The sequence below is a fragment of the Cervus elaphus genome, chromosome 15, assembly GCF_910594005.1.
Source record: "Cervus elaphus chromosome 15, mCerEla1.1, whole genome shotgun sequence".
In the NCBI taxonomy this organism is placed as follows: domain Eukaryota; kingdom Metazoa; phylum Chordata; class Mammalia; order Artiodactyla; family Cervidae; genus Cervus; species Cervus elaphus.
Genome location: NC_057829.1, coordinates 32333791 through 32360252, shown reverse-complemented (window position 1 = coordinate 32360252; position 26462 = coordinate 32333791). Strand labels below are relative to the sequence as shown.

Sequence of the window (26462 nt, the reverse complement as noted above, 5' to 3'; positions counted from 1 at the left end):
TTTTTCCCCCCAACTCTTTGGGTTAATATTTGCAGTGTTGCTTTCTCAAAGACAGTGTTGTTGAAACATACTATTGAGACGCCTCCTTGTTCATCTTCTCTAGAGTTGTTTTGTTCTGTGGTTGTAGTCACTGTCATGTGTTTTTGTTTGTAATTGTGTGTGTGTGTGTGTGTGTAACTATCTGACAGTTTTTCCAAAATCAGATTCTTCTGTGATTTTCTTGAGTAGAGGTGGCTTCCTGTCAGTTTGGTATTATTGATATGATCCAACTGCAAGAAGTTACTGCAACACTTTGCATCTTCAAAGGTCCACAGTGGTTGCACCTCTGCTGTTGGCTTTTGGCCTTTGAGCCCTTTTATCTTGTGGTGAGGCATGTTGTGATATAGGCATGACTTGTCCTGAAGTGTATCAGAAAGTGACATGGTTTGCTCCCAGAACCAAATATCCAGCATGGTCCTTCCCAAATGAACTCTCTTTCCCTCCCATATGGCTACTGTTTTCCTTATGTGCAAAATAGATTTTAAAATGACATTTCTAAAATTGCTGAGATGGATTCAGGCTAAACAAGTCCTTGCCTCTGTCATTGGCAGACCACAGAGGTGGTCATTTGAGTGTGGCCAACTGGGAGCAATCTTTATGATACTGTCTCTGTGTGAGTGAATTGGGCTCAAACATATTGAAGCATGGAATACACACCGTGCCCTTCCATATATTTTATAGGAAAAATGCATGTGTCCAGTTGTATGGGACTCTAGCAGAATATATTTTAAACCCAAGAAGAAATGAAAAGTTCCAGAAAGGCAATAAGATTTGTGATTGGGGGTTTCTTTAGGCTGTGCCTGAACATAGCCCATAAACTGCAGGGCAACCACTGGTCAAACCAAGTCCCACCTAATAGCAATCTCTGTGACCTTGTGTGGTCAGAAAGATCACTCCCCAGTGGCATGATTCATCTGGGCACAGCGTGAACTAAAGTGCTAGATGGTCCTTATCTTTTTGCTCTAGTTCATGAAGTCCCATTAGCTTGCTAGACACAGATATAATTACCATGTTATCAAGTACAAACTGTTTTCTCATGTGACTGATATTTTTGTAATTGCTCAGGGAATGGTACGCTACTCCTATCAAAATTGAGGGGAGGGAGGAGAGAAATACACACCTGTCATATTTATCCATGATGGATAAAAAGTTCGCTTTAAAAAAATTTGTTTCAGTTGAATGACTAATCCTTGGTTGTCTCCAAAAATAGCGATGAAGTAAAGTTTATGATGATTGAAGAAGGGATAACTAGATGTTTCCCAGTTGTTATGCGTAAGTGGTGGAGAAAGGGAACAAATCATTTTGCTGTCAAGCCCCAAATCCCCAGGAGTGTGGTCACTCCTTTGATAGGCCCAACTGGTGAGAATTGCCGCTTGGTCTTTGGAAGAACAACTGTGACTACCTTTCTCTTAATTGGAGAAGGAAGGAGACACTTCTGTAACTGAGGCCACTGCTTATGGTTTTCATTCATTCAAGAGAGTTGAAATGTGCCTATTGCAGGCAGGGCTTTAAGCTGATTGCTATGAGAAACTTGCTTATAAAAGTAAATAAAATAGGATTATGGTTTTCAGTCTTTTATTTAATTATGGTTTCCCTACAGAAAATAAATATTCGCTCCATAGAGTGTATAAGGAACCAAAAAATAAGTCTAGATACAAACCTAGGAAAAAGAGAGAGAGAGTAAGAATCCTTGGGGAAGGGATCACACCAGCCCTTTGCCTCCAGCTGTTACTGAATGTTTTCAGTTGGAATTAACAAGGTCATAGAAAAAAAAGATCATTTATAGTTCCTTGAATTAAGAAAAAGTCCACCCCTGCCAAGAAGATGTCCCTATTGGAATTCTGCTAATTGATATATAGGCTTTTTTTTCTTAGAGATTTCCTTGATTCTTCACATGACACATCTTGAAGTTTATCTCTGATAAGCTAGTGAATTAGACAAAATTGGAGCAAAAGCTGATTTAAAGTGAGGCACAGGGAGGGAGAATTTTGGCAGTCATAAAAGCCAAACAAACTTAACATCTTTTGAGATCAAAGATCTTTGGAAAGATTTACATATTCCCATTAGAAGGTCAATAGCATATTCTAAGGGTAGCAAGCATTTGGCAGGAAAAAAAGTTACTTCTGTCTAGGATCCTTATCTTTTTATAGTTTGAAAGAGAGGAGGATTTAATGGATTTAAACTTTCTAGATTTGGAATGTGGATAGAAGACTCACTGTCTAAAATATCAAAAAGAGTAATAGTTTTCCTTAAAGAGACTTTGAAACTTTGTACCCTTACACAGGAAGTATTATATGCAATGGTCCCCTGAAATCAGGGGCACATGCTTCTTTACCCACCCCTTAAATCTATGAGTGGAATCCAGCACAACAAACTTCTTTGTGTATCTAGATGTCTTTTCTTCATTATTCTCAAGAACTGAGCTCAGTCTTTTGAGTCCCACCCAGAAGGCTGCCTTAGCCTGAGCAGGATACTGCAAATGATGCAGCCTTGAATCTCACACAGAGATGATGTGAAGCCTCCCCTCCTGTCCAAAAGAGAACAAGAGGGCATCCTAGAATCACATGGTCACTGATGCCCTTGGAGGTGCTTACAGTGCCTTACACAATCAGTCGTAAGATTTAAAGAACAGGGGGCTAGTCCACTGTGCAGTCAAAAGCCAGTCCAGATGAGCCCATCTCCAGGTATGGCACGGGGATAAAAATGCTTTGGATATCTCAGTCAGTACAGAGGTCTTCCAGTACCAGTAAGATGCCTCCTAGGTAGTTTATTAGCACCAAAGATCAAACGGAGAGCAGTGATGCTCTGAGAGATTGTCTAGCTCTTGTTTAGTTGTTGTCATTACCTTGCTTACTAATAATAGTGACCATGTATTAAGGACCTGCTTTGTGACCCCTCAGCACATAGTATGTATGGTACATACTTTAATTCTCTTTGTGACACTGTAAGCTAGCGATTATTCCCCCCATTTTACAGATGAGGAGAGTGAGGTTTATCAGCCCGTCCGTGCCCAAGGCCAGGACCTGAGCTCGGCTGTCCGACACACACACATATTCCCTTAACCAACACAGGCATCGAAGCTGAGATTTGAACACCAATGTGCCTTTCATCAGTGCCCAAAATCTTTCCTCTCCACCACACTGACTTGACTAAAGCAATCTTGAAGGCTGTAATAAATTATCTCAACCTGCTGTCTCCAGCATGACAGTCCCAAATCCTCACTGTACGCCAATTCTTATTCACTGTTGCTAAAGAACAAAGGAAATGAAAAGAAACTTTCCATTGATAAGAACCGTGACACAATGGGCTTGATCACTGGAGTGCAATTAATGAAGCATATGATGCAAAAAAAAAAAAACGAAACAGGGTTTTGTGTGAGGCTTGTTTTGCTCCTACATGTCACCTAGACATTGATGAGTGTCAAATTTCCCCTTTTGAATTGCATTGTTAAAACTACGATAAGATTTCTTTTTCACTCAGAAGCTTCTTTTACATCCTTATATGAATACACATCAAAATGTAGGCTTATTCAACTTCAAGGAATTAGTTCCTTTAAACTCCAGAAGGACTCAGAATTTTCATGTATATTCCTGTATATTATTCTGGAGTGTACAGTTCTTCTCCCTATAATAACTTTATATAATTATGGGCAAGGTATTTTGGCATGAAGTTCTATGTTCCATTCTATGGGGCCAGCTAAAGTGATGATTTCATTAAAAATGAAATACATTTTTGGCTTTTTTTGCAATAATAAAAAAAACCTAATATACTTTAGCTTTCTATGCATCATCTCCCTTAATCCTTTGAAAAAAGTAACACAGACTATGCTTATCTTCATCTTGTATGTGAGGAAGTTGAGTTCTAGGGAGGATTAGTAGCTTGCCCAAAGTCAGACAGTAACTGAATGGTGGGGTTGGAATTTGTACCCAATTTCTTATTACAGAACTAGGGCACGGGAGCACTGCCATACAGCACAGTCATGAGGATAAGAAAGTGTGCAAAATCCAGCCTTCTGCTTTTCTAAAACATCCCATTTAATTGACTTTGAAATAGGGACCCATAGAAACTGTGATAAGCTCTGACCCTCTTCCTCTATAATGGTGAAAAGTCAGAGGGCTGCTAAACCAAGGTGAAGAGTGGCTGAAGGGTGTGTTCAGGAGGTGCCTGTATGGAGCTCCTGCCCCTTGCAAACTGTGCTTTAGTGTGACCTGCTGCTTCCTGACTGGTGAGGAATCTCACTGTTGCCTGTGGTTCTAGGGCAGAACACTCAAATCTTCATAGACACTTGCTATCATTTAGTGTTAATCACAGTGATCTCACAGGATCGGTTTCCTCCTGTCAGGTCTTGTTATTGGTAATAATTGACGCTTCTGTGACCGCAAACATTTTGCAATAATGATCTGCTCTGTGTTCTCCAAAGAGAACAAAAGTTCACCTGGGTCCTTCCTGCCTTGCTACAGATGCATTGCTGTGCTGTCCACAGCACTTTTCTGGAATGGTTTTACCAGCAGTAAAAGATGACGTCTTAAATGCCATCCTCCGTTTTGATTGTTTTAGACAGTTGAGGAGTTCCTTTAGCCTGATTCCAGACATCTATTACCATAAACACCAACTTTTCAGATCAAAAAATAACCCTGTGGTATCTAGTGCTTTATTTACAATGCCTCAATTCTGTGTCCCTTAAGCTCAAAGCCTCATCTCTGTCTCTATGTAAAATAGTCTATATTCTGCTTTTGATCTGAAGACAGTTAAGTTTGTTTGTTTCATCCATTTATTAGATTAGGATACATTTATCTCTCTGTCAGTCCAAACACAGCTTGGTCAGCTAATCTATTTATACAACTTTGAAATAGGACAGTGTATATTTAGGTTTATACTTCCCCCATGGGGGAAGTTTTTTTTAGGGATAATTTGCATTTGTTTTTTCTAATTACAAGTTGGCCCCAATCAGGATATACTAGACACATACGTTATTCAAACACTACCATACATTTTTGTAAACAGCAGACTGGAATCACTAAGTATTTCCAATTGCTGGCATTTTTTTTTTTTTTTTTCTCATTGTCAGGGTAGATGCAATTCTTTCTACCTAGGCTGCAATGGAATCCACTTCCAGGTCCGTATCAACGTTATGCAGATATGCTGTTTGCTTCTCCGTTGGTTACAGGCATCCCGTACCATTCCCTGTAGTAATGTGTGGTGTGTATACATGTATGTTTCTGTATGCATATAGGGGTCCCATTAATACCCTGCCATCTAATGGAAAATCAGTGTAGTCATAGCTCTGTTAGACCAATAACACTCAACACTGACCATCAACAGTAATTTCCAAAACAATACATGATTAGGAACTTTGCCTCAAACCAGAAGCCCATGGCAATCCCATTGTACAAACTCAGCCCTAAAATCTGGATTTGCTTTGATATCTGCAACTGGAGTGTGCCAGCCTGGGAACCTGGCAGCAGAACTTTATGATGGCATCATCCAATTAAATGTGTAGGGCCGTGGAGATCAGGCTCTAGACAAAATCTTTGGGGAAAGCATTAGACTAGTGGGCCCCCTATAAAGTTAACAATATGGTGTAGTCTTTAAGGTTTTCTTCAGAACATGACCTCATAACTATGTCTTTTTGTTTGTTTTTGTTTCACTGAGCAGTATATTAATTAATCCTGGAAACCATCTTAAGATCCAAGAAGGCACTTTAGGATTTTTCATCGCAAGTGATGCCAAAGAAGTTAAAAGGTAAGAGTTTATTTTCACTTGCCTTCGTTTTTGGCTCAGCTGTACCTGCCTCCAGGCACTGAGATTTGCTTTCAGGGTGTACTGGGCCCTAACCCCAGAAGTGCTTAACATGTCTGTTTCCATCAAATGCTGCTGAACCTTAGGAAAAAGAGATTGTGATTTGACATGTTTTCATGGACTCCTCATCACACAATGAGTTCCATACCTTTGAATTAGAATAATAATATTTTAGACCTGGGAGACCCTAGATATCTGGTCTTGCATTTTCCAAGTGAAGAAAGTGAGTCTCAGGGAGATTAAGCGATTGTTCAAGATCATCCTAATTCCTGATGACCCAGGACAACATAGAACAGTGGCCCCTCATCTAGTGCTCTTAACATTATCCAGGCAAATTTGCTTGAGAAGTCTCCATTTTCTACTTTAAGTGTCAAATGGAATCTCAAAAAAGTTTGGATTAATTTCAGATGAAATGCCAAACTGGCTATATTTCTATTGGTGGCCTTTCTGGATGAGTGGCTGACTTTGTCAGGTTTAATCTTAAGCCTCTGTAGGTACAATCCAGGATTTCATTGGCCTCAGTGTTTCACGATACTTTTGTTCATATTCTCAAACCTGTTTAAACAGCCCAGGAAATCACAGGACTTTCTGCAGAATACCATGGAGTATTGTTATATTTGATTTTAGCCTGTGAACTAGAAAAAATTTACTAAAAGAAAAATGTGACTCAGATGGTCAGAAAGGTCACTCAGCTCAAGGACAATGTTACATAAAATATCTTAAATAAATGATGAATTGTTCAGGTGTGTCATTTTTATATTAAGCCTATTGTCTTCACTAGGCTTCCTAGGGGCTCAGTGGCAAAGAATCTGCCTGCCAAAAAAAGCAGACACAGGTTTGATCCCTGGATTGGAAAAATCTCTTGGAGGAGGAAATGGCAACCCAGTGCAGTATTCTTGCCTAAAAGAGTCCCATGGACACAGGAGCCTGGTGATCTACAGTCCATAGGGTCACAGAGAGTCAGAAACGACTTAGCATAAGAACATTGTCTTCATCCAGTGACCTCCTATTCAAAGTCAGGCTGGTGCTGGGTATTCTACAGTCCTTGTTTCTAGTCCTCAAAATAAACTGGTGAGGTTGGTCTTCTGAAATTCTCCAGGCTTCAGTTTCCTCATCTGTGAAATTGAGACAAATGATTTGTACAAGGCCATGCAGCATATAAGCAAATAGCAGAGCCCAAGTGGAACTGGTCTTTCCTTTTCTAAGGAAATTTTTGACCACAGTTAGAAACACTAGCAAATTCGTTTGCAGAGTTCCATGTGCTCTAGCTGTGTTCCAAGTTCCAGATAGCAGACATTGGTGAACTCATTTAATCCTCTCAACAGACTGTGAGACAGGGAGCATTACTACTGACATTTACATGTGAGGAAACTGAGGCGCAGATTAGTTAATTAACTCGCTCAAAGCCACATGGCTACTGGGTCATAAGGCCAGGGTTTAAAACTAGTAAGTCCCATTCCAGAGCTTACATTCTTATTTGCCAAGAGGTGAACCTGCCATGCTAAGCACAGACCTGTGAGATTTGACAACTGACACTTATTTTATTCCTCTTCATCCTCTCTTAAAAACTAGCCCTACTAGTTATTAAAGCTTTTAGGGGGACTTCTCTGGTGGTCCAGTGATTAAGACTCCATGCTGCCAATGCAGGGGGCATGGGTTCAATCCCAGGTTGAGGAACTAAGAGCCCGCATACCTTGTGGTACAGCCAAAAACAAACAAACAAAAAAAAACCTCAGGAAAAAAAATGGGGTGTAGAAGCTAAAGAAAAAAATCCTTGAGACTGAGGTATCTAATGACTTAAATTTACTTCTGCAAATTGGGAAAGGATTGTCATTATTCAGGTGAAAGAGGTAAAGCTCCTTATCCAGTTCATAGAGCCTCACCTTTTCCAGAAGTACCCCCCAAACTGGGGTCACCTGCAAGAGGAAAGCGAGGCTAACTGGGACTGAAGCCCCTCCTGGTCTTCTGGGAGAGAAGGTTGATCCCCTGACCAGACACAAGACACAACAGCTGGAAACTCAGCACTGTGCATGAGGGGGCTGGGAGCACAGCACACCATTGATCACACGTACCTCCCAGATAGCAAGTATAACATGAAGCTCCTATTTGGGTAATTCTATTTCCTATTGCATCTCTCACTAATGAATGTAGCAAATACCAGGCAGTCCAAAAAACAAATTACCTCCTGTGTTAGGGAGTACAATATGTCTCATCTCAGTGCTTTATGGTGTTCACAAATATATGCTGACACAATCAGCCTCGACACCAGCCTGTAATTTTCCGTGGTGTGTGATGTGTCAAGAGCAAATGCTGTCAGTTAGGGGATTGAAAACCACAGAAAGGACATTGGAGGTTTGCAGGAAACTAAACAAATTTTGTAAAATGGAAAAGTAGATTATGATGATCTAGTGTTGAGTTTGCACCCTCCGTTGCAAAAAAGTGTTGGGAAAAAGTTAATGGATTGTAGCTCAGAGAAACTTTCTGATGTAGTGCTTTATGAAAGAGGGTTGAAACCCTCCAAGCATTATCTTACTCCTTCATTCATCAAGCATCTGCAGGTCACTCGCTTTTGAGAACACTCTGTACTAGGTGCCAGGGAAGCAGTGGTGAACAGTGGGAAGGAGACATTGCTTTCATGGGCTCACATTCTAGGGAGGAGAGAATTGCACTTTTGTTTGTTCATGATGCAAAGAATTAATGTAACTGTCACTGATTTAGATTGCCGGTAAGTGATGGCTGCTCTGAGGGAGAGATATTTGAGTGCAGGTGATGAAAAAGAATCCATTGAACAGGGATCAGAAGGGAAGAGGAGACATGGTGGTAACAATTTTGTTGTGTTTAGGGAACTGAGGGGGAGAAAGTGGGTGAGATGAGGTTAGAGGGAACAGCGGGGGCTGGATTCCATACGACTTTATACAGAGGCTGTGTTATTACATGGAATCTTGGATGGTCTTAAGCTGCAGACGATGTATTAAAAGGTGTTTCCATCTGCATGATAGAGAATGGGAGGTAGTGGGGGTGGGGGAGAGGAGGCCCATGGACTTGGGGGCTGCTGCGTGGTTTAAGTGGGAAAGGATAATTTTGGCTCCATTGGTGAGTAGAGGTGGAGAGAAGTGAGACCAATTCAGAATACATTTTACAGAGTCTGTAAGACCCTCTGATGATATAAGGATATAAGAAGTGAGAGGAAAAAAGAGGAATCAAGAATGGAGCCTAGATCTGGAACTTATACTGCTAGGGGGGGCGGGGATGATGGCTCCATCTTACCGAGATAGGGTAAACTGGGAAAGGAGCAAGTTCAGGGTGGTAGGAAATCAAGAATTCTATCTGGACTAGGATAAGTAGGCAATACACACTAAACATACACATGGAGATGTCATACAGCCAGTGGGACCTAAGATTCTGGCATTCTGGGAAAAAGTGAGGGCTGGAGATGTGCATTTGGGTGGCTGCTATATCAGTGAGGGTCCTGGCCAGAAACAAATGACATGCTTAAATGGGAAAAGGAAGGAGAGTTTTATGAAGGGACCACGTAAAGCTATGGGCACAGAGTTAAGGAAAACTAGCAAGGGATGACAAAGCACCCCAGAGCTCACAACAGACGGGAGCCACTCTCAGCTCTGGATCTGCAGACTCAAAGGAGGGCTGTCAGAACGTGGTGAGAAAGGTTGTGAAGGAAACACTGCTTGGCAGGAGGTGGGTCCTTCAGTAAAGGAATCTCATCACTGCCATTTCCTACCACTTTTCACCCTCCAGTCTCCTCCCGGCCCCTCCCATTAGCCAAACACACAGGAAACCTGAGGACAAGGAGACCCTAAAGGCCAGCTTTGCAGGATGCAGATCTGGTCTTGATGATAGATGGGGCAAGATCACCAACTGGAGAAGGGGTGGGGTGAAGAAGAGAGGGAGTGGTGAGGAGAGGAGAGAGAGTTGACATGGGAGGAGGAGGTACAAGGTGGGGGATCCCGAGAAGTGTGAAAAGGTCCCTGGCATGCACAACCATGGAGTTAAAGTGAAACCAGTTGGCACAGAGGTGTGTTCCTTTCCCCAGCAAGGCTCAGCTGCTTGGGTACAGCTGTACAGAGGGGCAGGGCTTTGCCAGGTGAGCATGGGAGGCAGAGATGGGTGGGGAAGTGCAGAGAAGTGCCTCTTAGCGAGAATCAGCTGGAGCTTAGATAGCCTGCCCTCTTCGGTTGGTGGGTGGGGGGGAGGTACGTCTCCAGGTCACCACAGGCCGCTCCACCCCCATTTCACTCATTAAGTTTACATGTCTGGCCCTTTGCATATTTCATTTTCAGAATCCAGCTTTAATTCATGAAATAATCATACTTTACCTTTGTAGTCATCTATTCACACCCATCATTGTCTCACCATCTCTTTAGTGGAGATGTGTTAAGACCTTGAGCTCTGGCACTAGACTGTGTGAATTCGAATCCTGGCTCTGCTGCTCTTCTCTTTGTGACCTTGGGCAGGCCACTTAACCTCTGTGTACTTCAGTTTCCTTATCTGTAATTCAGAGATAATAATCATATCTCTTTCAAAGGATTGCTTGAGAATCAAATATGTTAAATGTGTTAATGCTTATAACAGGTTTAAAACAGCTCCTGAGCTATAATCTGTGCTCTGTAAATGCATTTTTGTTACAATTATTATTATGTGTAGGAACATCAAATGGGGGAAAAAATGTCCAAGGGAAGTGAAAGAAAAATTGCTTCCTCCTTTCCTGTCCTTCCCCTTTCAAGGCAAGTCATCACTGATTGGGTTCTTAGCCACACTGTCACTCAGGCAAGCAATCCGCTAATTTTTTTTTTTTTGCAAGATGGTTGAGAACTGGCATTTTAAGCAGTGGCTGAGCTGCTAGGGTAGAAAGAGCTCTGGGCTTAACTTTAGAAGTCCTGGAGTCGGCTAAGGTCTAGACAGGATGACTTTGCGCAGATCATGACAACCTCCTCGATTTACAGATGAGGACACTGAGTCCCAGGGACTTTGGCTGCAAGATCTACACAATCTCTTCCAGATCCCAAAGTCTTAAAGTTGGTTTCCAGCCAGTGCCATCTATAAATGGAGTCCTATGAAAAACAAAAAGGAACTGAGAATAACATGGTCAAGAAATGTGTTTATTTCTTTATAGCCTAGATCAAGGAAAGACCATGTTTATCCTTGGCATTCAGCTGCATGTTGGGAGTGATGAAGGTGGTGAGCCAGAAATTTTGTTAGTCTCCTTATTCAGGAGGTTGTTCCGGTAAATTTTATCACTATCACAGTACCCACGCCCCTCCCCAGTACTGAAAGGATACACGCTCCCAGTGCTGTTCTTCCAGGCCCTGTACATTTTAAACAGTGCTCCAGTGACCTTGCTTTGTCTCATCCAGAATATCTCCTACACAGCCAATGCACCTTGTAATCACGTATTGACACTTGAGTCACATGAGGGGATTTTCTTGTTGATTGCTGCCTGTGGGTCTCCTTCTTTCTACCCAGGTTTAGTCCTCTACCCCAACCCTATAACACCCTCTGCCCAACCCATCCCTGGGTCAAATGAACTATGCTCCTTAGTAAGAAGAAAACCTTCATTGATGCAGTATTCTCAGGTCCGGAGAGTGTGGGAGTGGGTCCAGCCTGTTTGGGAGTAAATATGGGCTGTGAATTCCCAGAAGGAATTTGACAGAGGACCCCCATGACTTTCCCTTCTTCTTCAACCTTGCTTACCTTGGCTGACAAGAGAATGTGCTTTCAAAGTGACAAGGCTGATATTTTTATTTGACTCAGGAATGCCATCCTTGTGCCTTTTTAATACCTATTTGATCAGACCGTGAGGATGTCAGGGATGTATTTAACCTCCCACCGAGGGCCCAGAGCTGGTTGCCCAAGTGTTCTGATGAGTGGCATTGAGGACTGTTCTCCAAAATGAAAGAGGGGAGGGCAGACGTGGTGTGTCACGTCAGCAAACCCTCTCCCAGCTCCTTTTCAAATAAAAGTTTATGAAAAGAAGCACTAACTCAAATTGCAGAATCCTGTGTTTGAAGTAAATGGTCTTGCAACAAACATTTCCGTCTATGAATGTCTAAACCTTTCAGAAGATTAAAGGAAATTAGTGCTGGCGTGTTTCATTAATTTGGCACCATGGTGGAGGAAATGTGGTCCTTGTTTCACTTGGGTGGATTATGAAACGTGTCAGTTTTTCCATTCTCTCTCTCCAGGGCATTTTTTTACTGCAAGGCCTGTCATGATGACATCACGGATCCCAAAAGGATAAAAAAATGCGGCTGCAAACGGCGTAAGTAGTGTTTCTTTCCCCCTTCCCTCCCTTTCTCCTTCCTCTTTTCCCCCAATTCATTTCCCTTCTCCTTTTCTTTTTAAAGAAACACTAAACATCAAGAGGGTTCTTGAATATGTTTATGTTTCACCCCACAGTTTAAAGAGACATGAAATAAATACTTGTCCTCACTTGATCAGAGCAGAGGATGGAAAATCGCCACCATCAACACCTTGGTGTGAGCCTCATGCCTAATCCCCACTTCTTGACTCTAAAGGGGTGCCTAGGTAGCTATGTCCATCAAACACAGTAAATGTGATCTATGTTTGAGATGGAGAGCAGCCGAGGCCCTGGAGGAGGGAGTGTTTTTGCATGGTGATTTTCAGTGGACTAGGGGCTCTCAAGTGTAAAGGTGGCTGTGCTAGGGTTGAAGGGAAACTGAGTCTGAGGATTTGGGAGCTGATTCTCTTCCCACTTGGGATCCTTGCTGGATTGGTTACCAGAGATCAGAGTTTTTAGTTGTGATACTCTCAGACTGGCCCGGGGAAGAACTTGGTCATCACCAATGGACTTTACATGCCATTGCCTGGTAACCAAATCTCAAACACCATACTCTTTGGGATGTATAGGCTGCTGGCCTATCTCATCTCAAACTCCTTACAGAGCAGCCAGTGGGACTTCGTGAGGAGGATATGGTAAATCAGGAATGGTGGATGGTGAACTCTTCACCTAAAGCACTAGGACTTCAAGTGAAGCTTGCAGTCATTATATTGCATTGTCTAATAGAAGTTGTTCACAGCCCTGGAGAAAACAGCAATAGTGATTCCTTCCTTCCTGTGATGATTTTAATATTTGCAGAGCCCTTGAGCTCTTTACGATCATTATTACTTTTGATCTTCAGCATAACCCTGCATAGTTGACAGCAGGATTATTAATCCCATTTTACAGAAAGAGGAAAGTGAGGCTCCAAGTTTAGTGGGAGGATGAGATTGATGAGATCACACAGATCCGACAGACAGGGGCTCAGGCTCACCTGAAGACCTCTCTTGATGTTATTCCCTAGCCTTTTTTGTAAGAGAGAAGGGCAAGGTGAGTGATCTTGGATCTGAAGAGTAAGAATCCAATTATAAAAGATCACCCCACAAAATACTTTTTCACAAACACGCACATGGGCTTGTGTCAATCTTGTGGCAAATGCTCATGGGAAGCACTCTTCTAGAGAAAGTCTAGAGACGTTTCTTCAGAAATATTCTAGGGCTGGTTCCCAAGCTTGGGGCAGCTTCGGTCCACTGACCTACTCCTTCACCCATCTCTGACACCTCACCGTGCTGAATATCCATACCTCTAACTTATTGGGGGCCTAAGAATTCTCTAATTCTGGCAGCCTACCAGGAAGAGAATCTAAAATCCTGTAAAGACACAGAGAAAACTCACTTCTCATCCAGTCCCCCACACTCCATAACTCAAAAGGCCCTTCTCACTGAGCAGTGTACCCACTCAGCTCAGCTCGGTTGGTTGGAAACACAGAAACACAGTTCAGCTGACCAGGCATCGCCTGGATCACTTCCATCAGAAGGAACACAACATCCCAAGCAGAAGTACGTGAGAGAGGAACAAGTGTAATGGGATGAACCCTTGTCAGAAAACCCATGTAGTGGAGGGGTTTGGGGAATGCAGGAGAGCATTAATGCCAATAACCCTTGACCAGGTACTTGCCACTGAACCTGGCCCCGTGGGGTATCAGTGAAATGGCAAGGCTCCTTTCACTTGCCAGTCGGTCATTCACATGTGTTTCAGTGCCTTCTTTGTTCAAGGCACTATTCTTGGTGCCAGGGGGGGAGCAGTGAACAAGACAGTCCCTGCCCTCCTGGAGCCTTCACTCTAGTGAATGGAGATAAGCAGTGAGCATAGAAATAATTAAATACCTTCAGAGAGAGACAGGTGCTCTGAAGAGAGAGGAGACTGCCTGAGGGTGTGAGGGATCTTGTATGGATGCTGCTTTAGCTGGAAAGCTCTGGAAGGCCTTCCTTGGGAGATAATGCTAAAGCTGAGATCCAGTCCAGGTAAACAGCATGGGCAGAGGCAGGGATAAGTTGGTGGTGTTTGAGCAAAGGCAGGAAGGCCAGTGAGGCTGGTGGGGTCGGGGAGAGGGTGGTAGGAGATGAGGTCAGGCAGGGGCCATGGGAAGAAACTTGGGTTTTAGTCCTATAATAAATACAGCCATTGCAAGAGTTTAAGCAAGTTAATGATATCATCAATTCTTGTTTTAAAGAATCTCCCTGGTGACTAGACAGAGAACAGGCTCTAGGGAGGCGAGAATGGAAATGGCAGGGAATGAGCGAGTGTCTCTGACTCCTGCTCGGATGCTGACATGTTCCTCACTGGGCACTGATGTGGAACCCAGCAGACAGGTTTTTAAGTCCCTGGAGATGAGGGTTTGGACTCTAGGATATTTTTCCATCTTGATTCCAGGCAAGTAAGCGGCAGCTGACTTTAGCTTCATCCTGGAGAGAGAGGGACGTAATTGTTTGAAATAATTCTACTCTCATTACCTTTAACGTTGGTTCAGCTAGTGAATCGAACTGTCTCCCATCCTTCAGGGTGGCCCAGACTGCTACAAAAGGACTGTCCCTGCAGAGCCAAGCAGTGAGATAGGGCCTCGCTCCCTCTCTCTGCACCCTTCTCCCCTTTTGGGCCTCCTGGAGGCCTTCAGCTGTGAGGCTGATGCTTGATGACAATCAGAACTGTCCACATACCATTCTTCCTCATTAAAAGGCCAGAGCAGCCTGTGTTACAGCGGGTGGGATACAGATGCATATGTGTGCAGGGTGGTGAGAATAAAATAAATGATTAAATGTGAACTTCCCTGGGCATGCTGGGCAGGTTAGGAAATTGGGAAAGATAGATTTGGGTTGCAAAGAAACTTCTGTTAGAAGGAGCTAGAAGTTTTGATAATGCATGCAAGTTGAGGTGGTTTCCTGCCTTTGAACACACATTGCCTGTAACCCTCAGTTGGAGAGGGCAGCAGACCCATGCTCCATTGTCCAAACCTGGCAGGCCAGGTATTAATAATTCATCCTGGAATGATATGTCTCTGGGAGGGCAGAGCTGATGACATCACTGGATTTTATGGTTTTCTAACCCTCCTCTCCCAACCTTGCTTTTCCCTTTCTAAACCTCCCCACCCCATCCCAACATCCCCATTCACCTTCATTCAGTCTTAAACGTCTTGTGTCATACTACCTGGAGAAATACTGAGTGTGGACCCTCTGTTTCTGGAAATTTTGTGGTAGTATAGTTTAACTTTTGCATTCTTTCCCATTTTTTCATAGTTCTCCATCCAGGAAGAGAGTCAAATTCAGCTGTCTGGCCAAGGAGCAAGTTCTCAGAATCTGCTATTTACTCATTTTCTTTTTCTGTGTAACAAATCCAGTCTAATGATTTCCTTTTTTCTCCCCCAGCTTCTCAAAGTTTGCCAAAAGGTGGACTCCTTGGGGACAAATCATGTTCTAAATTGCTGTGTTTTGAAGGAATTTTCTTTAACTTCTAATCATTGACGTATTTTTGATTTATTTTTTTTCTCTTTGCTGCCTTGGAATACGGCCCCTACTCTATTTTAACTGCACACTGGTAGTGATATATTGTGAGTAAAATGGGTTCCCAGCAGCCCAGAGTCCAATTCCCCCTGTCTTTCTCTAGAAGAGATACTTCTTTTATTTTCTGTGCAGTTGCAGTTTCTTTTTTCTTTTGGTATTCATGTTGCATGTAGCAGTGACATCATGCCCCAACTCGGTCTGCAGAGTAGCCTGGAGCTAAAGAACCCTGCGAGCAGGGAACCCCTCTCTGTTCATCCACCTCCCACCCCCTCCATTGCCCCCCATCCCCCCCCTCCCTGCCAACCTCTTGCCAGCTTCTGGCATTGTCTTATTTTTCCACTTGAAAATAAGACCTTGACAACAGTGTTTCTCTTGAAGGCCTTGTCTCAGGGACCTTGAGGGGACACTGAGTCGGCTGAGGTAATTACCACTAACTCTAGATGCCTCATCAATTGGGGGTCATTGTCATGCTTGCCTTTGATAAATTATACTTGGTCTCCTCTGCTATTAAGCTTGAATTCCTATCCTGAGGGAAACACATATGCTACATATATATTCCCATGTTGTGATATATATATATGATAAGTACCAATACTTTATATGTAAAAATGTACATTTTTATATATAAGCATAGAGATATAGAGAGAGTGATGTATTTACTACACCATACATGCCTCTCTACACGAGTAAGTGCTTGAGAGAGAATTAATTGGACACCCAGCTTTGGGACTGTAAGTACCTAAATTGCCATACTGGAGACAAGTATTTCCATAGTGGTAATTATTTTCTATAGTCTGTGAAATACGTTTGCTTTAAACTAAAATTTCTCCCTCAGCAATGCCCACTAGGACATACCTAGTTCCTGTATACCTAGACATCTTGCAAGATCTGCTTACTTGTTTAAGGCAGAAAGGGATGGTTCAGAGAGTATGTTCCATTTTATTAATGAGCTGTGTAGAAGCCCGCCTGGATGAGTAAATGTAAGTCTTTGAGCCCTATGTTACTCAAGGAATCGGGCCATCTCTCCCAGCAAGATGTGGCAATTGATGAGGACCTTTTAGGCCACTGTTTCCGTGTGTGCCTTAGAAGAGTGCTGCTTTCCATGGCACCAGCAACAAGCATCCATCTTTACTCGTGTACAAGAGACCCAACCTATAGACCAGTTCAGCACAACAGCCCTGGAATGTGGAGAAGCTGTTTCTGCACCTGGTTCTCTCTTACTCCTTTGCAGAAGAAGAAGAAGAAAGTTGGTCATCTAGTTTGGGCTAGTCGTATGAGGGTATGGTACACTCTATGTACCAACAGAACAAAAATGACCTTCAATTTGGGGCAAAATTCTGCCAGAATTGACTCTGTGGCTCCCTTTTTCTGCAGAACATCTTGAAAAATGGGTTGAGGACATGGATGGCTTTCCTTCCTGCCAAGCTGCCTGCTGTATCTAGTGGAGGGAAGCCGTGGTGTCAGTCTGCAGACAACGCTAGTAGTGCCAAATCCTTCTGTCTTCTCCAGCCACAGTGCAGCGTTAAGGGCAGGATCACCCTACTAGTTCAGTATGCTCTCTGCTGCTGTCCTTAACCAGCTTTTTTGTTCCCTTCTTTCCATTCCTGGAAAACTACCTGGGAAGGTCTTTTCCCTCCAGAAGCTATTTGGAGAATTTCACCAAGAGAAGACATCACTCCCCTTTTATAGGACTTGAAAGAATGCTCTCGGATTCCCATTGTTCCATCAAACATATGCCTCTGTCTTACACCTCAATGGACTTTTTCTTCCATGAATATTTTGACTTAAAATTTTAGTTGCTGCCAAGCATATGAAGAGCAGTTCTAGAGTTCAGCCTTCCTGATTTTAAACATGAAGTTGCAATCTGAATTGAAGAGCAGGTTTTTGTTTTGTTTTTTCTTCCACTCCAGTCTTTTTTTTTTTTTTTCCACTCCAGTCTTGCCTCGAATTGCTCCATTTGAAACCTAAAATATTTTTTCCCAGCAGTTGGAAAACTCCACCTGAGGCTTTTAGTCCAGCACTGCTTTTCCTGCCCCTTCCAGCCCACCCTGGAAATTAAGATTCTACAATTGGAAATTGGCTGACAATTTGGTTGCTGATTCAGGAGGCAGATGGTGTGAGAACGGGATGGAATCCAACTCCCTCTTCCATTCCAAGCTTGGCTCTGAAGGGCTAACCAGCAGAGAACCTGAACTTGACAACTGACTGTCAGCTTGACACAAGGAAAGAGCAGTAACTAAGCTAATCTACAGCAGCCCCTTCTCTACAGGTTTCCTTTCTCATGATCAAGACCTTTGCATGTATAAGAAAAGTTGTCCAAGAGTATGTCTGAGAAATCTTCCAGTTTTCAACACTTGAGTAAACAGCTTTGATGATGTCCATGAGGAAAATACTTTTGTCTCTAAAAATAGCACTAGGAAGTCATAATGGAAGTATTGGATGAATATGCACTTCATCGTGGTGAAGGAAAGGACATAAAAGCTTTTTCTCAAATTGTAAAACTGCTAGGACAGAGTTCTTGGGGAGAAAGGTGAGACCTAGGGTCTAATTCTTGGCAACCACATAACCTCTTTGAATCTGTGGCACTAGTCCAAGAACAAGAACCTTATGATGTGGGCCAAAGGGAAAACGGAGTCTCCAGGGGCTTATATTTCTCTGCATTCCCAGAGTTAAGCCATCCGATGGGGACAGTTAATTGAGCATAAAGTTCCGAGAATGCTGAAATGGAATGACATGTAGCTGCATCATGGACACCGCTCCGCGATGCACTCTTCTTGTCTGTTCCCTGTCTCAGGAAGCTACCACAGGGCTCTAAGGAGACCCAGCCAGCTGGTGCCGAAGCAGTCCTGCTCTACGGGCCGCGACTGACTGCACGGCTCACGCAAACTGCCACTTTTGACCACTCTAGGACCATGTCCTGGAACATCTCTGGCTTTCATCCTGGCTCTCCCTTAAAAAATCTGTGGATTGGGAGAAGCCGTTGAGTTGAAATGACACTGCAGGGTTCAATTCTTAGAGGCACGCAGCATCTTCACCCAGCTTGTTCGGGTGGTCTGTTAACTAGCTGCTCTTCCATACGAATCCACTAGATGTCCTTACAGGTCTACTTAGCATTACCATTGAGATCCTGTGGAAAACTCCCTTTTCTGAGGATGGCGATTGGGGAAGAGAGCATTAGGTGACTAGATAAAAAAAGAAAATCAGCAAACACCAGAGGAGAGAGGGCACTCTATGTGGCCAGGGAGTAGATAGGAAACTTAACTTCTGTTTTAAATAAATACTGAAACTTTCACAATTGCCCTTTGAAACCTAACCTTGGGAGTTTTAAGTGGCACTCTGATATCTGAAATTAACCTTCGAACCTACATCAGCTCTAAAAGAGGAAACAATCATGGAGACATGGAAATAAAAAACACCAGCTAATTCTGAACAGCTTCGATTCACTAAAACAAAAATGAAGGGTTAGGAAGGAGAGAGAGTCAAGGAGGTTGAGGGACAGTGTTTTCTAAAGTTGGAGATCCAACTTTAGACTTAATGACTTAATTTTGATATAATTTTATTTTACGACTTGAAAGTATAATTTTACACACGGAGCATATACATCTCCTGGAACGGCTACTACCAGAGAGACACATCCTCATCCATTTTTAATTAAAGAGCCTATTTGTGACTCATAACATGGCCCAGTGGAAGGTTCTTCCTGGCTGGGACATAGCATCCTTCAAGCTCGGTGGATCACAATCACCAGAAGGAGGTCAGAATGGGCCTTATCTTTTAAGAAAGTGGACCCAGAAGTATATGGGTGAAGACACCTGATGGGGGATCAGTGAAAATGGACTATTTGAGAAGTAAAGCAAAAGTGCCAACCTCCTAATTGGTGGCACCTTGGTCTAGACGCTGTAATTCACAAAGGTTTATCAGCGTGTGGGGCTCAATCATTTTTAACTGTTTCTGTCTTGTCTTTGAGCCTCTCATTGACCACTCTTGCTGATTTGTGTGTGTGTGTGTGTGTGTGTGGTGGTGCTTCTTTGTCTCCTGAGATTTCTATTTTGGATTTGGTGTGACTGTAAAACTGATGACTGGGAAGGAATGACAAGAAATAGCATGTTTTCTTTCTTATGCATATGCTGCTTTGGAATGTGAGTGCTGACAATTAACATTTAATCTTCTTATAGCAAAAGTTTTTTTTTTTTTCCTTTTTGCTGCTTTGATTACCAGTTTCAGCCTGTTCCTGCATGCTAACACTATGAAATTTAGAACAATGCATGGTCTCCAGAAGAGCCAACAGTAACAATTGCAAACAGTCCCCGAGAGGCGCTGATTTGAAGTTTGTGTTTCCTCCTGAACCCTTATCAAGTAGGAGGTTTCAATCACCCATTATGATGGGTTTACCCCTGACAAAATCATTTCAAAAGTTATTCCACCCCCTCCTCCCTCCCCTTGTCCTTAAAGACGGTATACATATAAGAACTTCTTTTGCCTATAAATGTGTCAGAGTCTATTACTGTGTATGAACCCAAAATGGCAGTATGAAAACGAAAACCAGGCACTGTTGCTAATGAGAAGCATAGCATTTCAGAGTTTGATGGGCTTCTCTTCTGCTACAGCATTTGATTAAAATTTTTTTTCAAAACAATTTATCTACAGTGAAACAAAAAATCATCTTTGTTTCCCTCCTCTGTGTAAATAACAAGTCAGTATTTCCAGTAAAAGAACTGAGAAGGAAAAAACAAGCAAGTGGTCTGTGAGTTGGGCAGCAGATCTGGATGCATTTAAAATAACTTGATTTTCATGTCTTCCACCGAAGACTGTTTTCCGTTTCTTGACTTCAACAACTGCTGTTTGGGGTGTCTGGGCAATCATACCGTGCCTTCTAAATTCTTCTGATTCAAATGCTATAGTGGAATTTTTTCTTTTTTTCTTTTCCGTTTTCCTTTGTAAAAGCTAAGCTCAGGAATGACGCATAGAACGGGGCTGGGGCTGCATGGTGATGACCTGAACAACAGACTAGCTAGGATGCTAACAGAACCTGTCGCTAGAAGTGTGAGCCAAGATCACGGGAATGGAGTTGCTGCTGAAGAGATCTCTCATTCATCTCCCCCAGTGCCTGTTCCTCACAATCATAACGTTCCCCCTGCTTGACAAATAGACTGGATGGCAAGTCATAAAGGTCTTAGAACAGGACTTGACCCATTGGAGAGATTTAAACCTCTCTTCCTAGTGACGGTAACATTCAAAGAGGGCAAAACCACTAGCCATATTTTAAAGTAAGGCTGCAACCATTTCTCCACAAGAAAAAAAAATGGGGGAAAAATGACTTTCAAAATGAAAGGTATGGGCCCAGGGAATAACACCTCTCCAGTCCAGCTGACTATTTGGCTGTGATGCTTGGAATAAACATGAATTCTCCCATCTTGCGAGAGGAGCAGGCAGGCATGTGCTAAGGATGAGTCATGATGTTTGCCTGCTGTAGCATCAAAATGAGGTACAAAAGCTTCTCATTGTACTGAAATCTAAATTGGCTGGAAGGGTGGAGGTGAAAGGCCTTGAGAACTATAACTGGGGTCCAACAAGTTTTGTAGGTTAGTGCTCAAGTTGGATTCCCAGGCAGTGCAGAACCTGTCATAGTAGCTTAAGACAAGCTATCAAGGCCTCATGCAGATCTCAGTTAAGATGTTTTACGTGGGATCTATTCTCTCATCTCATGTTTTATAATTTCTCATCTATGCTGGCCAGTATTTTCTGTATGGGAAAAAATTATTGTTAACCAATAACCCTACAGCTTTCTGAATTTTTGGTGGGTGGGGAGAGAAAAGCAGATGGGATTTTCAAATTCTCTGAGCTGTAAGCAGAAAATACACCCATGAGTGGCTTAGCGCGTTCCAGCAGACCGACATCTCATATGCTTCTGGTGATTTCTTGTTTGTGAAATGCTTTTAATGTCAGATATGCAGCGTTTGCCTTGAGTAGCTGCGTTTCTTACATGGACAGATTTGGATATTTGTTCTGTCAAGAGTAAATTTAAATTCCTGTAGGCATCACGTAAACTCACTCTGGGGAAGTTCAACAGAGGCATCCTCAGATTCGATATTAACATGTAATCGTTTCACATCTAATTTGATGAAAGCTTGTCCCGGCCTCTGCCTAATGCCCAGAAATGGATGGAAATTAGAAAACCTACATACTAGATATTCTTGCATCTTGCAAAAAAAAAAAAAATTCATTGCACCCAATAAGGAACTAATTGATTGGCTGTGTGTATATTTTGTCCTCTTGTATTAATCGTGCCAGGGGAAAAAAAATGTTGGTTGCATTTTTGCCGTCTCTAACATGTGCTGCTTCTTATCCAACAACCCTATTGTCATCAGCCATGCCCTTCATGTGGTCACTTGCTTTACATAGGGGAGAAAACTAATACGCAGCAACCTTGGAGGACTCTACAGGCCACTGATACTTCCTCTGCTCTTTTCGATGTACAACCAAACTGTTACCAACAGTCTCTCTGCATTTTATTTTTTCTGGGTCAAGACTGTTAATGTGAACTAAGACCTGTGTTCAATCCCTCCAGCTCCCTTCCAGCTGCCTCGCTGTGTGTGACTTTGCCATTAACTACCGCTCTTCCTCTCCTCCCATCCGACCCCTGTGGTTATAGCCAAGATGTCCATCTACAAGAGAATGAGACGAGCATGTTGTTTTGATTGCGGACGTTCTGAGCGTGACTGCTCGTGCATGTCAGGCCGTGTGCGTGGTAACGTGGACACCCTTGAGAGAGCCTTCCCACTTTCTTCTGTCTCTGTTAGTGATTGCTCCACCACTTTCCGTGCCTGTAAGTTTAACCCCAACACGCAGAGTTCTGTGTCTGTGCTGTCCGTGGCCTCATCCCCGTCTCGTGTCGTGCCTGTGGCGCTGTGTGTGTTTCTCCCGCTGGATGTGGTGACGTGTCGCCCTCGCTGCCCGTGTCACTGTGTGTGTGCTGGGGAGGCCTCCCTCCCTGTTCTGTGAACTTACGTTTCTTGTGAGAGTGTGCAGGCTGTGATATTATAATCCAGTGACATTACTCCTCTCTCCTTTAAAGAAATTAATGTGACAGCACATCGAATGCTGAGTTGATACAGAGATGCATGGAAATGGATACCTTACTCTTTGGGGAAAGGAGTTAGACATTGGATTGGGTTGAAAGGAGGGAGGAAAACGATGTAGAGAGAACAAGCTAACTCTGGCATAAAACTGCTTTTAGTGAGCTTAGATACTTTCCAAAATACAACAGGGTTTCCATGCAGATGGGTTTTTTTTTTTTTTCTTCTTTACAATGTCTCCCTAATTTGTATCTCATTCCTCTAGTACTGGTTTGCCTCCTAATGCTCTGAAAAAGAATATTCTGAATCTGCCAACCCTTACAGGCTGGTAGATTCTAGAGTTTTTCCTCCCAATGATGATTCATTCAGAGGATCAGTCCATTATTAACTTCCTTTTTTCCAAAAATATAGCCCCCTGTTTAACTAAGCTGTCTTGTAGCAATCGTGATTCTGAATAACAGCAAAAAGCATAAGCCAAGAATCTCCCTGGTTTCTTGTGTCCATTGTGCAATCCTTGGGTCAGTCTTTGCCCCCCACAAGCTCAGAGGTGTTACAGAGTCTTGTGGTCTTGTAGTGGCAGTTGGCATGTCTGAGCCTCACCACACCCCCATTGCTCACCTTCAGCACGGACCTTGCTGGTGCTTCACTGACCCAGTTCATAGGTGATATTACTGAAAGTTCCAGCTTATTCGCCGAGGGTCCTCATCTAAGGGCAGAGGAAGTTATGGTTTGCGTGAGGACTTGGATACCTTCAAGGGTGGCTGTCGCCTTGTTTGGTAGCATGAACGATCCTTCCTTCTGTGTTCATTACTTCCTCTTGAAAGCATCCGCCGTATTTGTTGGTAACCGTATTATCCATTATCTTTTCTTCTAAGTGCCCAGAGCTGGTTCAACTAAATTTTCACCAACAGCAGTTACTTCATACTGGCACCAGGGTGGGAAAAGAGCAGTTCACTCTTGAGAATTTATCCCCATGAGAAGTTAGCTGGCTCACATGCTAGTGTTGAAGGTGGGAACCATGGGGTGTCCTGGGCCGAGGGAGCCCTCATTTCACTAATGAGGAGTGTGGCATCAGAGTGTGGCAAGCCCGGTGCTGGTATCTGAACTCACAGTTGAGGTCTGAGACATTATTTGTGCTGAGAGCAGTCTTAGGGGCCTTTGGACCAGAGAATCATCATTGTCTCTGGTTTGTGATTCACTGCTCCTTCAGAACAGTGCCAAGGGACAGGATTAATTGTTTTATCAGTGACAATGAATAGATGTAGTTTGAGAGGGATTTTGGACTGTCCCAATCACAGTGGCCTAACATCCTCAAAGGGAAATTTCCTTTGAAATCTTTTAGATGCTACAGTATGTGCCCTTACTCCATTCTCCTCATCACAGATCTCTCCAGTTCATATGACACCACCAAGGTGAACTCAGTCACAACCATGCAAAGAACTTGTTTGTCTGTGATGTGTGGCAGGACAGCAGGTTCAAAGACAGGAGCTGGGGAGGAGGGGTGGTGAAGGGGTGAGCTCTAGTGAACTCCAGTTTGACCGCATCTCTTTGATTGATGGCAGCAAATGTAAGCACCAGCCCCCTTGGCTACCTGCCTAAGGCACAACTTCTATTTTGAAGTAACCACCAGGCTCTAAAACCTTGGCCAGAGATCTAGTGGAGAAAAGGAAGGAGCCACTCAGGCTCTAAACTCAGGCCTGTGGTCATGTCTTGGCACTGGCCGCCTCTACCAGTCACAGCAAATCTATGTCCCCTGCTTGAGGCCCATGATGCCTAGTATGTGCAATTTCCATCTTATGCAGGCAAAACCATAATTGGAGGGATTTCTCAGCTCTGCAATTTAATCCAAGTGTTGATGGAGGCCAGGAGAAGAAGAATTAAGGGTGGGATTGTCCCATCTACTCAGAAACGTCCCGGGCATGAGATTGTTGTCTTTCTACCCATCCAGCATCAGCCCCACCATTGCGAATGTGGAGCTCTGGGCTTATGTCGAAGGCGTAACTGGTACTGACAGCTCAGGGGGGTGGTTCGCCTCCTCTGTTTCATCAGCCTCCCCGCCGTCGTCACTCCATCAAACAAAAGCAGATTTCATCCATCCCCGTGTGAGTCCACTCACCTTTGACCATTAATAATAAGTTAGAAAAATCCATTCCAATTTGAGCCCCTCCGTGGGCCCACGTAAGCCCTTCTTCTCCAATTAAAGGATGTCTATGTCTATGCAGAATTCCGCTGGCAGAGCTCCAATAGCAATCCCCGGCCTCCCCTGGCTGGTGGTGGGGTTGGGTGGTGCCCATTGGACAGGGCTGCTTGCCTCAAAAAGCAGTGGTGAGAGTGGGCTTTTCATTAAATATGAACAGATGTGAGACGTAGAGGGTTTGACAATTAGAAATGGCAGCAGAAGGGCCCTTGCATCAAAGTGAGGTCAGATGGGTGGATCAGATTACTTCTCTTACATTCTTTAGTTGTTCTGAAAATCATCTTGAATTAGTGTCAGCAGAACCATGATGGGTTTTGCCCTTTGTCTTTTATGCTGGGGCTGTATTGTTTCCCAAGACAGTCATTAAAGGTCATTATACTATTATGGAGCTTGCTTTGGTCGCAGTTCCCTAGTTGAGCCAGTGTATTTTGGAGACTCGCTGATTCGCTCTCTTTTGCCTTTCCTCTACCTCTTTACTTTTTTTTTTCTTATAAGGGGAAACATTTCTGTTTTCAAGGGACATTAAATTGAAACGCAAAGTCCCATTATGTGTTTTCTGAAGTGGGAAAAGGAGTAGCCAGTTCCCAGAGGAACAGCGATATATTAAAAGTGTTCACACAGTTTTAGAAATCTGCCTCCTAACAGCAGGGCCTGCCTGTTCCGCGGACCTCTCCTTGGAGGTGTGGCCCCTTACACGTTCCCTGTGTTGTTAAGTCACATACTTTTCTCACAGATGTCTCCTTCTATTGAACTCGTGAGATGTCTGTGAACACTGTGCTGACAAAAAAGATTTGCAGGAAAGGAGGAGTTCTTTACAAAAGACCTAACAGGCAAAGTCAGAAAAGTTAGACAAGGAGTGACCAGCAAGGACGCATCACAAGACTATTCTATATGGTGGGTTAGAATTGGTGTGCATCATTTTTGGATCATTCTGATTCTGTTTCTACTTTGCCTGATCCTAAACAAAAGTACCAGCTATCTTAAAAGATGCTCAGATGGTATGGGCCCCAGACTTTTCACAAGTAGCTATGTTCTAGTACTCTCAAACAAAAATATATATAATGTCTGACAGTATCCACACACACATAAATATAGATTGAAGTTCTAATCGGTTCCACTTCTCTTCCATATAATTTTGTAAAATAGTGTCTTTTCTCTGTTTAGAATTTATTCTTGTTATTTCAGCCTTGCCTGATATCTGATTGTTAAGTCTAATAGAAAGGGGACAATCCAAATTATGATACAGTGACAACATAAGACCCTATTGATTCAGACCTGCTGAGGTCTGCCTGACATGGTGCTGGCCGCAAACCATCGGTAACCCTGGCATGAACAAATTAATCATGTGCTTGAAGAGATGTAGATCTTTAGACTTGCACTCAGAAATAGATTCAGCTAAAGGACATGTATGGTCACTCACACTAGCCTTTCAATTTACTAATAGTTTAAGCCTGCACAATGACATACACCCACTTGTGCATTGCTATAGCTAATTTTAA

General features: G+C 43.2%; 1 protein-coding gene across 10 annotated transcripts in view; it reads left to right on the top strand.

Moving 5' to 3' along the window:
• KCNMA1 (potassium calcium-activated channel subfamily M alpha 1) overlaps positions 1–26462 on the top strand; it is a 748888-nt gene that overhangs the window by 590964 nt on the left and 131462 nt on the right. For 5 of the 10 annotated variants that reach the window (XM_043924801.1, XM_043924802.1, XM_043924791.1 and 2 more), the window contains 2 exons: positions 5695–5781; positions 12039–12115. In XM_043924801.1, the coding sequence (XP_043780736.1) occupies positions 5695–5781; positions 12039–12115 (164 nt within the window). Of the gene's footprint in view, positions 1–5694; positions 5782–12038; positions 12116–15728; positions 15738–22342; positions 22517–26462 lie in introns of all 10 variants that reach the window. The other 5 variants (XM_043924799.1, XM_043924800.1, XM_043924790.1 and 2 more) reach the window with 3 other exon arrangements.